The 14,059-nt window shown below is 38.3% G+C and overlaps 1 protein-coding gene across 1 annotated transcript in view; it reads left to right on the top strand.

Moving 5' to 3' along the window:
• Positions 1–5,065: 5,065 nt before the first annotated feature.
• Positions 5,066–14,059, top strand: part of EPB41L4A (erythrocyte membrane protein band 4.1 like 4A) — a 235,407-nt gene continuing 226,413 nt past the window's right edge. Inside the window, exon 1 of the mRNA XM_044662157.1 lies at positions 5,066–5,164. Coding sequence (XP_044518092.1) covers positions 5,066–5,164 — 99 coding nt within the window. The remainder of the gene's footprint in view (positions 5,165–14,059) is intronic.

The raw sequence follows: 14,059 nt of genomic DNA, 5'->3' as shown, positions 1-14,059 counted from the left end.
TACCCAAATTAACAAAATAAACTTGGTTTCAAAAGCCCAAGAATTTTGTGCTTTGCTGGTCCTGGGAAGGTCCCTAGGTGAGTGTCTCTTATCTCCCATCCATCTAGGCCTTTCCCAAACAATCTGCCTCCCTTTGGAAGGATTTTATTTCACTAGTCTTTTTCTGAGTACCCTATCCATCTTTATATGGATTTTAAAACACCTTTACAAATTTTGAAATGTCTATTGAAGGAAAAAGTTGGCTTCTTTTCTATTTATTTCATTTTTTCTATTTACTTTTTCTATTTACAATAGAAAGATCATGGAATTCAACTGAAGTGACTTAGTGTTAATCAATTTTAAAATCTCTTTATTTATCAGAAAGCAAATGATAGTGCATTGGGTCTTTCTGCTCATAGACTATGGCTCATCTACCTAATTTTGTCTTTGAAGGTCTCAGGAAAGTTTGGGATATAATTTGAGGAGTTATGTGTGCATGAAAATTGGTGTCACCAAAAAAAAAAAAAAAAAGAAACAACAAACAACAGTAATTTCGGAGAGAGCCCTTTCAATTGAAAGATGAGGTCAAAAACCAGACTATGGAGTTAAGAAAATGACAGAAAAGGAAGTGGAGTTAGCTTTCTATGTGAATTTAGCAACAAAAGGAAGGAGAAATTTAGAGAGATAGGGAGATAGCTAAGGGAAGTGAATGGATGAAGTAAAGGTTTTTTGAAGATTGAAGATTGTAGGCAGTAGAGAAGTATCCAGAAGTGGGCAGAAGATAATGGTGTGTGTGTGTGTGTGTGTGTGTGTGTGTGTGTGTGTGTGTGTGTGTGTGTGTCTTATGTATAGTCTAAAAGTCTTTTGCTTCTTTCAAATGAAAAAGTTATGCCAGTCATCTGAAGTGTGTCATGGCTGCAGTTATCATCTATCACCTTTATGCCCCAAAATGTAAAATCTGATGCTGCTTCTATTTCTTCTCCCTCAATTTGTAAGAAGTAATGGGACCAGAAGGAGAAGTCTTAAGGTGTTGTTTTTTTGTTTTTTAATGTTTAGCTACAAGCCAGTTTTTATACTTTTCTCTTTCACCCTCATCAAATGGTTTTTTAATTCTTTACTTTCTGCCACCAGAGAGCTATTTCCTGCTTATCTGAAACTGTTGACATTTCTCACAGCAACCTTAATTCCAGTTTTTGATTCATCCAGCCTTACATTTTGCATAATATACTCTGCATATAAGTTAAATAAAGTCTTATATATAGTCTTATTGAACTCCTTTCCCAATCTTAACCAATCAGTTGTTCCACGTTTGTTTCTAATTGTTGCTTCATGACCTACATATAGGTTTCTCAGGAGACAAGTAAGATGATCTGGAATCCCCATCTTCTTGACACTTGCCACAATTTATTGTGATCCAGTCAAAAAACTTTTTGTTGTTGTTCAGTCTTTTTCAGTTCAGTTACTGACATAAAATGGTATGTTGACCAAAGATTTTTTCAGTGTTGAAGATGATGCTATTTACATGTTGGAAAAAAGTGGAATTTTTCTCTTTTGAAAGAAAATGGTTAATTTTTTCTTGATTTGTTTATCTGTTATACAATGGCTTTATTTCTTTCACTTGTTTAGAATAGATAAAAACATATTCAAACTAACTCATTAGAAGGAAAGTCTATCTTTAAACTGGTATGTCTTTTGTAATGGATAAAGTAGGCCAACAGGGGACTTGAGCTGGTAACAAAGCTAGCAGGAGGTTAGTGTTGGTTGTTAGGATGGAGTGGGCAACCTCAGTTGGGCTTGAAACTTGTTTATGAAAGTACAAGGATTCAAAACCCTGAGAACTGAGTGCCCAGTGAAACCTCACTGCTACACACCAGGCTCCTTTAAGATGTCAGGCAGCCGGCCCTTCCCTGCTGAGGAAACAGCCTCCTATTGGTTAATGGCAGACTGGCAGGAAGTGAATGTAGAGCTTCCTGCCCTTCAGCAAAGAAGCTTGTTCCAGCCCCAACTGTTCAGAATACCTGCCTGTTGCCTGTCCTCCTAGCCTTTGATGGTAAGGAAATAACCACAGGATTCACTGGTTAAGGTTATGGGGTTTATTAGTAATTGGGGACGGAACTAAAATCTGTTTTTTTGATTATCTAGCTAAGCTGGTAGAAGGTCCTTGGAAGGTCTAGGCTGACTGAGGGCAGGCAGACCTCAGCCAGAGTGAAGCAGTCTCTGGTTAGGAAATTGAGTTGATCTAATAGTTAATTTTGCAGATGATGATAAATAATAATATTGAGGAGCTCTTGAAGATTTGGTCCTAAAATCATAGCTACCCACGTTCTCACTCCCAACCACCCTCTTCCAGTCCCACCACCCTTTTATCCCACCTCCCTGGCCCAGGGGAAGGGGTAGATGAGTGGTCAGGCTGAAGTCAGGTCAGGGAAGAACCCAGCTCTGGGTTTCCAGGGCTTTTTATACTCTCAGCCCAACTGCCAGTTGGTATCTGCCCAGTGGCTCATGCCCTCCTTAACATTCCATCCAGGGCAACTGACAGGTTTGCCCTAAGCCAACATGGCAATATTAAAATCCTATATTACACTTTCTTAATTGTTTACTCTCTGTAACTTGCTATAGTCACTGAAAATGCTGGTCATAAAATTCTCCTCATTGACATAAATTATCATTATTAGAAATGATCTTTTCCTCTGAGAATTATATTGTTAGTGTGAAAATTCTATAATTTTATTTCCTTTACTCTTTCCACTGTTACTGATAACCAAAGTTAAATATTTAGGAATTTAAAGCATGTGATAATAAAGCACAATACTGTGAAAATAAATACCTAAAAAATAAGCACTTTGAATTTTCTGTTGCTTAGAGAAGTAGTATATAATTATTATCCAGGCTTCTGATATGATTCTTGACATACAAATAGACATAGAAGAGTGATATTAAAAGTAAAAGCCAAATATTACACTTTAAAGACATAAAAGCACGAAAGAGTATCATTCATAGTGTCTATTTATGCATTATTTTGGCAAAACTTTTACCCTAGACCAGGTGTCCTACTGCATGGATCTAGGTTTTGCTTACAAATTAAAAATCTGTAGCAAATGCACAGGTTGGGTGATAGAAGATGGCTGTGATTTTCAAACGTCCAGGTTGAATCCAAGCAAAAGTGTGCAGTTTTATAATGCATATTTTAAGGATTATTTTCAATTTCATGGGTCATATGTTCCTAAACCAAAGTTAGGCCTTTTTTTGGGGGGGGGGAGTGGGGAGAGTTAGTCACAAGTTGTAGGGAACTGGTAAAAGTAGCAAAATCTTCATTATTTTTTTTTATTTCAATGTCATAAACTTCCAGACCATACATATAACTAATCTGGCACTGTTTAACTAGGGAAATAATAGAAGGTGAATTTTTTGAATTCCCTTCCCCACCCGATTCATTCCTCCTATAAAACTGATTATTTGTTAACTTGCTTACAACATGTCTGTTTTAATCAGTAAATTGCACCTGTTTCAGTTATGCCAGGTTACCAGGACTCACCAGGGGTCACTGCAGTCTTACAGCTAGTGTGCCCCCGGGGTCTGCATTGTAGCTGGAAGCTGGAAGGGAGTGGAGTGCTGGAGTGGGCTGGAGTGGAATGAAGCTGAGCTTTATTCATCGTGACCCTGCCCTTCTGCTTCTCCCAAGCCTTCTCCGTCTGGGAACTGTTACAATTGAACGTGTGATCCATGGTGGAACCCAATTGATCTGGACCATAAGATGTCAGATGAGACAAGGCCGACTGACTCAGTTGAGGACTAGCCATCCTCTGGCTGGTAGCATCCAGCTGGCGGCCATCCGCTACCTCTTTGTCCCCCGCTTCTAGCCAGGGCCTCAGGGGATTCAGGAAGAAAGATCTGAGCTCTAATCTTAAACTGGTCTTCCAGTGTAACTTCCCCTGGCTCCTGGAATTGCCCCAACCTGTCCCAGGAACTCGCGCAAACCTCAGAGCTGCTCCTGGGCTGGTCTCCCTGCGCCTCCAGCTCTCTATCTTCTCTCGGGAGAAGCTGAGGAAGGCGGAGGCGGGAGGCATTTTCCTCGGTAGCCGAGCAGCAGCAGCTTCTTTGAGAAACTGGCTTCCTCTTCCTGGTGCCCAGGATAGCAGCCTTGGGAGTTATAGCGACTGGACAGCGCAGGTTGGAACATGCCCATGCCCTTGAGCTCCCCAGGGTAACAACAGGAAAATCCACGGCCCCCAGCCACTTTGGCTCTGACTAGCCCTCCTATGTCAGTCACAGGGCAGCATACTCAGGACATCCCCTCCGCACACCTGAGCAGGGCCAGCTGCACTACCCCTGGCTCTCATCGCTGCTACATCACTCTTCCGCAGCTTCGTCCACCTCCCTTTTCTGGCAGACATGTTTTCTCTGCAGAGCCAGGTGTCTGGTACACAAAAGAAATATGGGCCTCCAATTCCCGCCCTCCATTCTCTGTCCCTAAGTGTGAGGTGAACCCTCCCAGGCTGCCCAGCCACGGCTGGGCGGGGCGAAAACCGGGAGCTGGAGCTCGGGCTGCTGAGTATTCTGTGTGAGAGAGGAGGAGGATCCCAAGCCGCCTGAGGGGACCCACTCTTTTGACTCAGGTGGACCAGGCCTACCAGTCCTTTCAGGGAGTCCGAGGAGAGAGAGGAGGAAGGGCAGCCAGGGACTCCTGTGCTTGTCTTTCCTTCTCCCCAATTGCTAAGAGATTTGGGTGTTTCCTGCAGCTTTTCTCACCCGTCTCCCACCCTGCACACCCATCCTTCTCTAACCCCTAACTTCAGGAGAGAAGGAAACTCGAGATGTACCAGGATCGTCTGTCTTGCTTGTCGAATTCATCTGAAGTTTCTGAGTTTACTAACAACTTCTGATACCCTAATAACCGCCTCCGAAGGCGGGGAGGACCTAACCAGTCCTTGGGCCGACTGGAAAATCCTGGACGGGCTATTTTGCCTTTCTCTTTCCTTGGCACTCGACAATGCAGAGAAGAACCTTGTAGGAAAGGGGTGATTCGAAGATTTCGAGAGCCTTCCTTTCTATTCTTGTTTTCCTTCAGCAGACGTCAAAAGCAGACATGGGTTGTTTCTGTGCCGTCCCGGAAGAATTTTATTGCGAAATTTTACTTTTGGATGAGTCAAAGTTAATTCTCACTACCCAACAACAAGGGATCAAGGTAAGCAGAACTGGTTTTGTTTACATTAGAGTTACCCAGGGCACTTGTCCTCTTAAGTTTTTTGTTTTTTTTTTTTGTTTTTTTTTTTTTGTTTTTGGTCTGGTAATGGAGCCTTAGAAGGGTGGATGTAAATACTAGTAGGAAATACTGAATTGAGGGGCCTTCTGATGAACATGTTAAGAAAGGCTTAATTTGGATCTCATTTCTAAGATAGAAAAAAAAATTTATAGTATCACCACTACCCCATTAAAAAAGAAAAAACAACCAAAAAAAAAAAAAACGAATGGGAGGTATCATATAGTCCAAAAACTTGTGCGTCTCCAGCAATGGAATGGAATAGGGGATACATATCACATGGTATATATGTTAAAGGCACAACTTCTGAACTGTTCTGTCACAGCTTCTTTCTCAGTGGGTGAGTTTATTGTCTGACCTGCTAGTTCCTTTTCAGGAGTACACACTGGATTGTTGTTAGTTTGTTGCCCGGGATGCAATCCTGGTAACCTAAGTAACTGTCGAATTTACAAAAATATTACTTTCATCAAGTAATCTAATCCACTTCCCCACCAACACACACACAACTCTAATGGTTGCTTTGTGTGTGACTGTGGACAAGTCACTTGAATTCTGAGTCTCTGTTTCCTGTATAAAATAGGAGATCTTGTTCCAGAAGATTGTGAGTCAAGTGCCTTAGTTATTTCTTTACAAAGTTAAGTGCTGTTCCCAATTTGTTTTAAGTGTCAAACAAAATATGGCTTTTGTTCTAGGTTATTGAAAGACAACTACTACACTATTAAAATCTATAAAACTCAAGTATCCACAAGTTAATAGAGATCTATTTCATTAGTACTGATCAATTCTTATCATTCTTGCTTATGAATATGCTTATGAATAACTTTTTAAAAATTCAACAAATGCTAATTGCCTATTACATGCTGGGCGTACTGGGCTTTATTGGGCATTATATGAGATGCAAAATTTGGAAAAGATGGTCTGTTAGAGGTCAAGAATATTCTAGGATAGCACAGGATTTTAAACTGCCAGGGACCTTGGAAAGAATTTACTTCAACACTTCCCCACTTTGTGCAGATGAGAAAACTGAAGCTCAGAAAGGTGAAGTGGTCTACCTACAGGAGTAACCAAGGATTTGAATTTAAGCTGCTGAGTGATAGAAGAGCCCTAGATTTGGAGTAAAGGACCTAGGTGTAAATCCCATCATTCCTTAGAGAATTCACTTAACTTCCCTGGGATATAATTTATCTTAAAAATGAAGGGGGAGGGGGCAACTAGAGGATTCAGTGGATATAGAGCTAGGCCTAGACACAGGAGGTCCTGGATTCAAATTTGGCCTCAGACACCCCCATTGCTTCTGTCTTAGAACCAAAACGTTTTATAGCATTGATACTAAGATGGGAGGTAAGTACTGTCATTTGCTTGTTTGTTTGCTTGTTTTGGGGGGGTGGAATGAGGAAGTTAGACTATATGATCTCTAAGGTTCCTTTCAGTTGTAGATCCTATTCTCCAAAACTATTATTTTTTTTTCTACTACACCAGGCTTATGTAATATTCTAAGAATAAATGCTCTTTTTCTCCTTAATTTTTGAAACATCTAATAGAACATCACTTATTCCTATATTTTCTGGTGTTTTCATTAGAAATGAGTGTTGTATTTTATCAAAGCCTTTTTCTGCATCTATTGAGATAATCATGTGATCTCTGTTGGTTTGATTATTTATATGATCAAGTATGCTGATGGTTTTCCTAATAATAAACCATCTTTGCATTCCTGGTAGAAATCCCACCAGGTCATAGTGAATATTCCTTGTGATAATTTGCTGTAGTCTCTTTGCTAATATTTTATTTAAGATTTTTACATCTAAGTTCATTAAGGAGATAGGTCTGTAATTTTCTTTCTCTGTTTTTGTCTTCCTGTGTTTTGTATTATAAAAAGAACTTGGTAGGACTCCTTCTTTGCTTATTTTGCCAAATAGTTTGTATAGTATTGTATTTGTTTTTTAAATGTATGATAGAATTCACTTGTGAATTCATCTGGCCCTGGGAATTTTTCTTGGGGAGTTCATTGATGATTTATTCAATTTCTTCTTCAGAGATGGAATTACTTAAGTATTCTATTTCCTCTTTTGTTAATCTTGGAAATTTATATTTTTGCAAATATTCATCCATTTCACCTAGATTATTGGATTTATTGTCACCTAATAATTACTTTAATTTCTTTTTCATTAGAGGTGAAATCATCTTTTCTTTTTTGATACTGGTAATTTGATTCTCTTCTTTCATTTTTTAAAATCAAATTAACCAATACTCTATTTTATTTGTTATTTTAATAGAACTAGCTCCTAGTCTTATTTATTGGTTCAATATTTCTTTTACTTTCAATTTTATTAATTTCTCCTTTGATTTTTAGGATTTCTAATTTAGTCTTTTACTGGGGATTTTTAATTTGTTATTTTCCTAGGTATTTTTTTTTAGTTCAATGCCCAATTCATTAATCTGCTTTTCTCCTATTTTATTGACATAAACACACTCAAGGATATAAAATTTCCCCTAAATACTGCTTTGGCTGTATCTCACAAACTTTGACATGTTGTCTACTCTTTCTCATTCTCTTCAATGAAATTAGTGATTGTTTCTATGATTTGTTCTTTGACCCACCAGTTTTGAAGAATTAGATGATTTAGTTTCCAAATTAATTTTAAATTTTCCTCCCCTTGAACCCTTATTGACTATGAATTTTTATTACATTATGATCTGAAAAAGTTGCATTTATTATTTTTGCTTTTCTGCATTTGGTTGTGAAGTTTTTATGCCCTACTACTGTATTGGCAAAGATGTGGCATATGTGCCCCAGTGTGCGGGAGGAGGATGTTCCACTTCCCTATCCACAGGGCCTGAGGACATTTTTTACATCCCCCACCTCTGTCCATCAGACCAATGCAAGCACTTCCTCCCTCCTCTCTCTGCCTTAATGCTGGGGGTTCACAGGCAGCTTGAAGGTGCAGTTTGGGCATGCTATCTCTAAAAGTTTCACCAACACCACCCTAGTATGTGATCAGTCTTTGTATATGTACCATGTACTGCTGAAATGAAGGTTTATTACTTTTTATCCCTATTCAATTTTCTCCAGATATCTATTAAATCTAACTTTTCTAAAATTTCATTCATTTGCCTTACTTCTTTCTTATTTTTTTTTTGTCCAATTTATCTAGTTCTGATAGGGGAAGATTGAGGTCCCTTCCTAGAATAGTTTTACTATTGATTTCCTCCTTAAGTTCCTTTAGTTTCTCCTTTAAAAATCTAGATGCTATATTGTTTGGTGCATATATGTTAAGTACTGCAATTTCTTCATTGTCTGTACTGCCTTTTATTAAGATGTAATTACCTTCCTTATCTCTTTTAATCAGTTCTATTTTTTGCTTTAGCTTTGTCTGAGATCATGATTGCTACTCCTGCTTTTTTTTGTCTCGGTTGAAACCTAATAGATTCTGCTCCAGTCTCTTTACTTTACTCTGTGTCTGTATATTTGCCTCAAATGTGTTTCTTATAAACAAAATATGGTAAGCTTTTGGTTTTTAATCTACTCTGCTATCCAATTTTGTTTTATGGGTGAGTTTATTCCATTTAAATTCACAATTATGGTTATCATCTGTGTGTCTCCTCCTTCTTGTTTTCCTCTTTTAATTCTGCCCTTTCTCCTTTCATTCTTTCCCTCCACACCATTGTTTTGCTTTTAATCACTCCCCACATCTCCTCTCCCTTATATTACTCCCCTTCCCACAATCTCTCTTCTTATACCCCTCCTACTTCTTTATAAGATTTTTTAATCACCCCCAACTTCTTCCTCCTTTTTATTACTTCCCTCCCACTTTCTTATTCCCCTTCTTCTCTATAGGGTAAGATTGGATTCTGTACCCCAATGAATCTGGCTGTTTTTTCTCTCTCAGCCAATTCCAATGACAGTAAGATTTAAGTATTACCTGTTATCACTCTCATCCTCCCCTCCACTGCAATAATATTCCCCTCCACCCGCCACCTCTTTATATGATATAATTTACCCTATTTTTACTTCTCTCCCCATTTTTCTTGGTCCTCTTTTTCACTCCAGTTGGTGTTTTTTTTTTTTTTTACATATCATCCTAAACAGCTTACTACCACATCCTCTGTCTATGTATACTTCTTATAACTACTAATGATAATAGTTTTTAAGAGTTATAGATATCATATTTCCATTTAAGAATTTAATCAATTTGACCTTTTTGAAGCCATTAAATTTTTTCTCTTGAATTTTGTATTTGGACATCAAATTTTCTGTTTAAGTCTGGTCTTTTTTTTTAGGAAGCCTTGGAAATTCCTATTTTATTAAATAACCATAGTTTCTCCTGAAAGAATATAGTCAGTTTTTATGATTAGGTGATTCTTGATTGCAAACTCAGTTCCCTTGCCTTCCAGAATATCTTATTCCAAACCTTCTAGTCCTTCAACATGGAAGCTGCCCTATGTTATAGAATCCTGACTGGGGCTTCATGATATCAGAATTGTTTCTTTCTGGCTATTTGTAATATTTTCTTCTTGACCTGGGAACTCTTGAACTTGCTTGCAACATTCCTGGGAGTTGCCACTTTGGGATTTATTACAGGAGGCAATCTGTGGATTCTTTCAATCTCTATTTACCCATTTGTTCAAGAATATTAGGGCAGTTTTCTTAGGTAATTTCTTGTAATATGATGTCTATACTTTTTTCTGGTACATTACTTTCGGGTAGTACAATAATTCTTAAATTGGCTCTCCCAGATCTATTCTCCAGGCGAGTTGTTTTTTTCAATGAGATATTTCATATTTTCTTCCATTTTTTCATTTTTTATTTTGTTTTATAATTTCCAGATGTCTCATGAAGTCATTAGCTTCTATTTCCCTATTCAAATTTTTAAACTAAATTACTTCCATGACATTTTTTAAACATTTATTAATATGTATTTTTAGAAAAGTTAACATGGTTACATAATTCATGCTCTTACTTTCCCCTTCACCCCCCCGAGCTCCCCCTGCCATGGCTGATGTGTATTTCCACTGGTTTTAACATGTGTCATTGATCAAGACCTATTTCCAAATTGTTGATAGTTGCATTGGTGTGGTCGTTTCAAGCCTACATCCCCAATCATGTCCACCTCAATCCATGTATTCAAGCAGTTGTTTTTCTTCCTGTAGTTCTTCCTCGGAATGTGGGTAGCGTTCTTTTCCATAAATCCCTCAGAATTGTCCTGGGTCATTGCATTGCTCCTAGTACAGAAGTCCATTACATTCTATTTTACCACAGTGTTTTAGTCTCTGTGTACAATGTTCTTCTGGCTCTGCTCCTTTCACTCTGCATCAATTCCTGGAGGTCTTTCCAGTTCACATGGAATTCCTCCAGTTTATTATTCCTTTGAGCACAATAGTATTCCATCACCATCATACACCACAGTTTGTTCAGCCATTCCCCAATTGAAGGGCATACCCTCATTTTCCAGTTTTTTTGCCACCACAAAAAGCACAGCTATAAATATTTTCATACAAGTCTGTTTATCTATGATCTCTTTGGGGTACAAACCCAACAATGGTATGGCTGGATCAAAGGGCAGGCATTCTTTTATAGCCCTTTGAGCATAGTTCCAAATTGCCAGCCAGAATGGTTGGATCAGTTCACAACTCCACCAGCAATGCGTTAATGTCCCAGTTTTGCCACATCCCCTCCAGCATTCATTACTCTTCCCTTCTTTCATTTTAGCCAATCTGCTAGGTGTGAGGTAATACCTCAGAGTTGTTTTGATTTGCATTTCTCTAATTATTAGAGATTTAGAGCACTTTCTCATGTGCTTATTGATAGTTTTGATTTCTTTATCTGAAAATTGCCTATTCATGTCTCTTACCCATTTATCAATTGGGGAATGGCTTGATTTTTTATACAATTGATTTAACTCCTTATATATTTGAGTAATTAGACCCCTGTCAGAGTTTTTTGTTATAAAGACTTCCATGACCTTTTGATCCTCCTTTTTTATTCTACTTTTTATGGTACTCTTTTCTTCATTGGATTTTTGTGCCTCTTTGTCCAGTTGACTAATTTTGCTTTTTAAGCTATTATTTTGTTTTTGCATTACTTTCGTTTCTTTTCCCCCTTTTCTTCCCCTTTTTCTTCAATTTGTTTTATTTGATTTTTAAATTCTCATATTTTTGGGGAAGTTTTGCATGTAGTTGCTTGAATCTCACCATATCCTATTGGTTCTATTCTTTGCTCTTTGTCCCTGTAGAAATTTTTGAGGGTTAAATGTTTTTTTTTTTTTAATGTAGTTTGCTCATTTTTCTAAAGCCTTTTCTTTTTTAACCTGTGAACTGGGAATTCTGAAAGCTGCTTACTGATTCTCTTCTGGCTTGCAGGGTTTGGCCCAGGGGCTGGGTCTAGCAGTGGAAGCTTGAAAGAGCCCAGGGGTATGAACTTCTGCACCTCACTGGGGGCTGGTGCCATGACATGGAACTTTGAGGGGAGGATTTGAGGTGCTTTTTTGTTGAGGTAGCCCAGGTCTTCCAAAATTTACCTATGTCCAGGGTCAGAATCCAGCACAGTATATTTGTTGGCGTTTGGGGGAGAAGGTGATCAGCCAGCACTCCTTGGTATGCAGTTTTGCTTCCAGTTCTCCTTTATCCCATTAAAAATCAAGCCTCTCTGACTATCTTTCAAGTTGTGTTCAGTAGGAGAGCCCCCTGATTCCATCTTGCTGTTGGATTTTGATTCCTATCACTTTGAAATACTTTTTAAAGATTGTTTTGGAAGTATAGAGTAATTTGTGCTTTTGCTGCTACTAAACCACCATCTTGGCTCTGCCTCCAATGACGATTCTGTTTTTTTTTAAACCCTTACCTTCTGTCTTGGATTCAATACTGTATATTGGTTCCAAGGCAGAAAAGTGGTAAGGGCTAGGCAATAGGGATTGAGTGTCTGAGGTCACATTTGAACCCAGGACCTCCCATCTCTGGGCCTGGTTTTAAATCCACTGAGGCACCTAGCTGCCCCTCCTCCATGATGATTCTAAAGGTACATGGATTCAAGGTTCTTCACCATCCTAATTATCTTATTCTAGATGTTCTCTAGTTGGACCAGGCTGTAGTAAAAAAGGGACTGTCACCTTATTCCTAAAATTTTTACTCTTCTAACTGTAGCCCAAGCTCATATCAGCTTATTCGGCACCCTCACCGTGAATTTGTGGTTCTCTCATCTTGTAATATTACACTTACTGTTTGAATAATGTTAGACTTTACGTTTGTGCTTCTTGGTTTCATGTTAATAGATTCAGCCCAATGTAATAGCTCAGAGGACAGTTTTCGATCATGTACCTCTGTCAGTGAAATACTTTCAAACATGTACTCTAATATATTTACTTATTTATAATTTATAAATTTGTAATTTATAAATAATACTCCATGTTCTAAAAAGTATGTATAGTATAAGTTTTTTAAAGAGCAGATAAATATAGAATAATAGTTTACTGGAATCAATAGGGTGCCATTAGAGTTTACTTAGGGGGAGAATGACATGGTCAGACTTATTTTTATTATATTTTATTTTTTCCCTCAATTATATGATAAAGACAATTAAAAAAAAACCCTTATCTTCCATCTTAGAATCAATACTGTGTATTGGTTCTAAGGCAGAAGAGTGGTAAGGGCTAGGCAATGGGGGTTAAGTGACTTGCCCAGGGTCACACAGCTAGGAAGTGTCTGAGACCAGATTTGAATGTAGGACCTCCTGTCTCTAGGCCTGACTCTCAATCCACTGAGCTACCCAGCTGCCCCCTGAAAAAAACAATTTTTAATGCTCATTTTTCTTTGAGCCAAATTCTTATCCTCCCTTCCTCTTCTCCTCTCTCTTTGAGACAAAAGCAATCTGATATACATATTTTTTTACATGTGTAATAATGTAAAACATCTTTCCATATTAATCAAAACATTTTCCCCAGCTTTCTCCTTTTCTTCTAATCTTAGTTGCAATGGTTTTATCAAGCCTCCATTTTAAGAAAATTACTTTAACCAATGCCTGGAGGATGGATTAGTATGGAGAAAGACCAGTTAGAAGGTTATTAAAATAATTCAGGCTGGGGCAGCTGGGTAGCTCAGTGGAGTGAGAGTCAGGCCTAGAGACAGGAGGTCCTAGGTTCAAACCCGGCCTCAGCCACTTCCCAGCTGTGTGACCCTGGGCAAGTCACTTGACCCCCATTGCCCACCCTTACCAATCTTCCACCTATGAGACAATACACCAAAGTACAAGGGTGAAAAAAAAACAAAAAAACAAAAATAATAATTCAGGCTATTATGGTTTTGGCTGAGTGAGTTGAAAGAAGAGGACATATGTGAGAGATTGACTCTATAGATATAGAAATGTGATACTAAGGAGTTCATGATAACACTAAAGTTAGGAGCCTAGATTTGAAGGCTAGAAGGCACTATCAGAAGAGGAGTGGGTTTAGGAGGGCAAGATAATGTTAGCAGATCTGCTTTGAATCTGCTATAGAAATTGAAATCTGTCCTTTTCTGCTTATGGCATGCCATTCACTGTCTCACCAAAAACAAAAATGAAAGTGGTAGGGGGATGGAGTGAATAGGGTTCTTACTCTCTTGAGGTCAGACCCCATCCTGTAGGGAAGGTTATAAGTACACAGGTAGGTCTAGGGTGATTTTGCCTGCTGCTGTAGAAATGGCTAAGTTCTAACTCTTCATGAGAGCAAGATGCCCATTTAAGAAGGGAAAAGGTTGAGAATTTACATGGCCATAGTGCGAAAGAATGGAGAAAGAGGAATTTTGGTGTAAGATTTAAATTAATATCTAATAACTCCAAGTATTATATTT

The sequence above is a fragment of the Gracilinanus agilis genome, chromosome 1 (genome assembly GCF_016433145.1).
Source record: "Gracilinanus agilis isolate LMUSP501 chromosome 1, AgileGrace, whole genome shotgun sequence".
In the NCBI taxonomy this organism is placed as follows: Eukaryota; Metazoa; Chordata; class Mammalia; order Didelphimorphia; family Didelphidae; genus Gracilinanus; species Gracilinanus agilis.
Note: the sequence above shows the minus strand (reverse complement) of the source record. Positions and strands in the feature narration are given on the sequence as shown.